At 41.9% G+C, this 2,915-nt stretch overlaps 1 protein-coding gene across 1 annotated transcript; it reads right to left on the reverse strand.

Annotated features, from left to right (window-relative positions):
- Nucleotides 1-1,954: 1,954 nt before the first annotated feature.
- On the reverse strand, nt 1,955-2,615 carry LOC119578358. Its single transcript, XM_037925955.1, has one exon. The coding sequence runs from the start codon at nt 2,512-2,514 to the stop codon at nt 2,008-2,010; it is 507 nt and encodes a 168-aa protein (XP_037781883.1). The 5' UTR covers nt 2,515-2,615; the 3' UTR covers nt 1,955-2,007.
- Nucleotides 2,616-2,915: the final 300 nt, after the last annotated feature.

Consider the following 2,915-nt stretch of genomic DNA (forward strand, 5'->3'; position numbering starts at 1 on the left):
ATTTTGTGGTGTGTGGGTAGTGTTATGAGGTTTTTAAGAATTTTTCTTTACAGCCCAAATTTCCCCAAAACTAAAAGGCAAAATGATTTTGGGGTAGCCATTTATCGCCCCCCATCTGACGAATGATGACTACAAAAAATGGGCTAAGTTACGATGACTAAATTTCAGATGACTAAGTTTTCAGTTCTGGTGAAAAATTTTTTCGGACGCAAATGCCCGGAAAAAAAACACTCTTTGGGAATAAAATTAAAAAATTCTGCAAGATAGTAAACCTTTTTTTTTAATTAATGATTTTTAAAAATGAGCCATAACCCCCCCGGCCCCTTTTTCAACTTCACAATAATCAAAATGTAATTTTTTCCCGGTTTTCTCAGCTTTTTTCGTAATCCTTGGGAAAGGAATATAAGATAACGTCACCATGTACTGCAATTCAAAGGAAAAAGAACCATTCCAAATTTTGGTTCTAGAAAAAAGTAAAGTTTTTAGGAGTAACCTGTTTGCCCTTTGGGCAAGGGAATTTGGGAAATTTCCAAAAAGGTGGGAAAAAAATTAAAATTGGGAAACGGGGGGAAGGCCCCAAGAAATCAATTACATGAATCCGTTTTTAAAATTTTAAACACCACTTACAATGGCCGATGGGCCGTAGTTATCAAAAGTTTCCATCTCGTATATTTTTTGAATGACAACAGTCAAATCTAGAACGAAAGAATTTTGTAATTTTGTTACCTTTTTCCCCAGACAGGCCCTTTGTAAACCAAAAAAATGTATCAGACACTGATATTGGGGTAAACACTCATGTTAGTTTTTCCCTCTTTTTTTTGCTTTTGTCTTCAGTCTTCTTACTCCTATGTTTTTAAAAAAAAAAAACAGTTTTTTTTTGTCTTGATTCTCAGGCCCAATCCGGCACTAGGAGAAGAGAAGGGATGAGCACATAACATTTTGCTATTCTGTCTATGCAGCCTCATATGAGTTAATGGCAATGTAGCGTCAGGAATCACTTGCTACACAAGACAAAGTATAATCAGAAATGCATGTTACATAAGAATATCTGAAAAATGTGCTACATAAAATGTATGGATTAAATGGCAAATTAACATCGGAAATGCTTTCCATAAGAAAATAAAGCTTAGCGAATTAACACAGGTATATTATTTATGTAATAAATATATTTTGTTTAACGTTATGCTACTAGACTGTCATGGACGTGATTATCATACAGTTCTTTGTAAAATTACAACTAGACTCTTCATATCTGAAAAGTACAAAAGAAGTAACATTATTTTGATGATTGTTTTTACGTGATAATTGCGCTTTCAAATATCCTCAAACACGAGTTATAATCGAAGTACAATCAAATAGTGTATTGAGGCACTCCTAGGGTGTCTCATTAGAAAAGGCGGTGCGTATGTGTCTGGTGGTGACATCTGGTCGGTCTATTTGTTACGGTTTCCGCCATGATGAAAAGGGGATGGCGTCTAAACACAGTCAGTATATTCTGCTGTTCCCGAGCAATTGTTAGGTGTGGCTATGTCTGTTTCCTCTGCTACAGGAGAGGTATGATCCTCTGGACCCAAAGGTTCAGCCTCATTCTGGTGTTGTGTCTGTGATGTGGTTTACTGTGGAAAACAGGCGTGAGCTTTGGGGTCACATTACTTCCACCACTAAAAATCGCGAGTTTTTCTATGCCTCACTTTGAAACTTTCTGTCTGTGAGCCACACGTCTGCTGACGTTGTAGGGATCAAAGATCATACAGAGGGTCGTGTGTATTGGTATTAGGCTTGATAATAGTGGGTTGGACTAGCCGTTTTTATGCTGATTCATTTCTTTCCATATTACGCACACACAACACTAATATATATGTGTGTTGTGTGTGTGTGTGTGTGTGTGTGTGTTGTGTGTTGTGTGTGTGGGGTGTGTGTTGTTGTGTGGTGTGTTTGATGTGTGTGTTGTAAATATCAACATCAATAACTCTGTTTCAACAACCCTATGCTGGTTATCCCTCTCCGTTACCCCATGACGTACTTGACGCAGGCGACGACGGCGTAGACGAGCAGGAAGGCCAGGAACAGCAGCGGGAGGGCGACGCGGCCGAGTTTGTTCAGCTTCTCGGCGTTCGACTTGAAGTAGCGGCCTCGGCTGTTCTTCGATGGCGGGATGACAAGGACGCGGTTGCTGTTGCGGTTGTGGAGGACGAAGTCGATGAGCGCGAGCATCATGACCATGACGAAGTCGACGACGATGCAGACCATGTACCAGACGTCGATGAGCTTGAGGTACGTCGTCTTGAGGATCGTGCTGGACGTCTGCGAGAAGAGGGCGACCAGCACCAGCATGGCCGTGATGCTCACCATGATGCGCTCGTTGAAGTCCTCCAGGCGGAAGTAGAAGGTGGAGTAGCTGATCACCACCAGCAGGAAGCTCGGCAGGTACGAGTTGGCCAGGTAGTAGCGGTACAGGTTGGTGAAGCGGACGGTCAGCCGCTGTCCGCTGTCCGTCGCGCCGCGGGACTGCATCGTCACTGCGCTGACCTGGAAGAAGGACAGGATTTCGTTTGTATCAGTGAAGGCGCGAAGACTCGGTTAGAACTCAAGGAACAGGTGCTAATAATCGCTGGTGCATGATTCGCTCAGTTGCTCCAATTTGTATTGCAAATTAGGCATCAACCAGGAAAGGACAAATGACGTTTCTACAGCCATTTTGAATTCTGCTGCTGCCAGGCAACTTTCAAAGCAAGAAGGGGACGTGAGTTCGCTCTTGCTTGGCAAGACGAAAAAAAAATTATATGTAATAAAGACACCAAAGCCGATGCTCAGATAAGGGATCGTGTAAAAGTTAAACCTCTTCGTTAAATAAAGACTGAAACAGTGTTTCTTATTTGGAAACACTAAAACTCAGTCTAATTGAAAACGCACGT

Source organism: Penaeus monodon, chromosome 11 (genome assembly GCF_015228065.2).
Source record: "Penaeus monodon isolate SGIC_2016 chromosome 11, NSTDA_Pmon_1, whole genome shotgun sequence".
In the NCBI taxonomy this organism is placed as follows: domain Eukaryota; kingdom Metazoa; phylum Arthropoda; class Malacostraca; order Decapoda; family Penaeidae; genus Penaeus; species Penaeus monodon.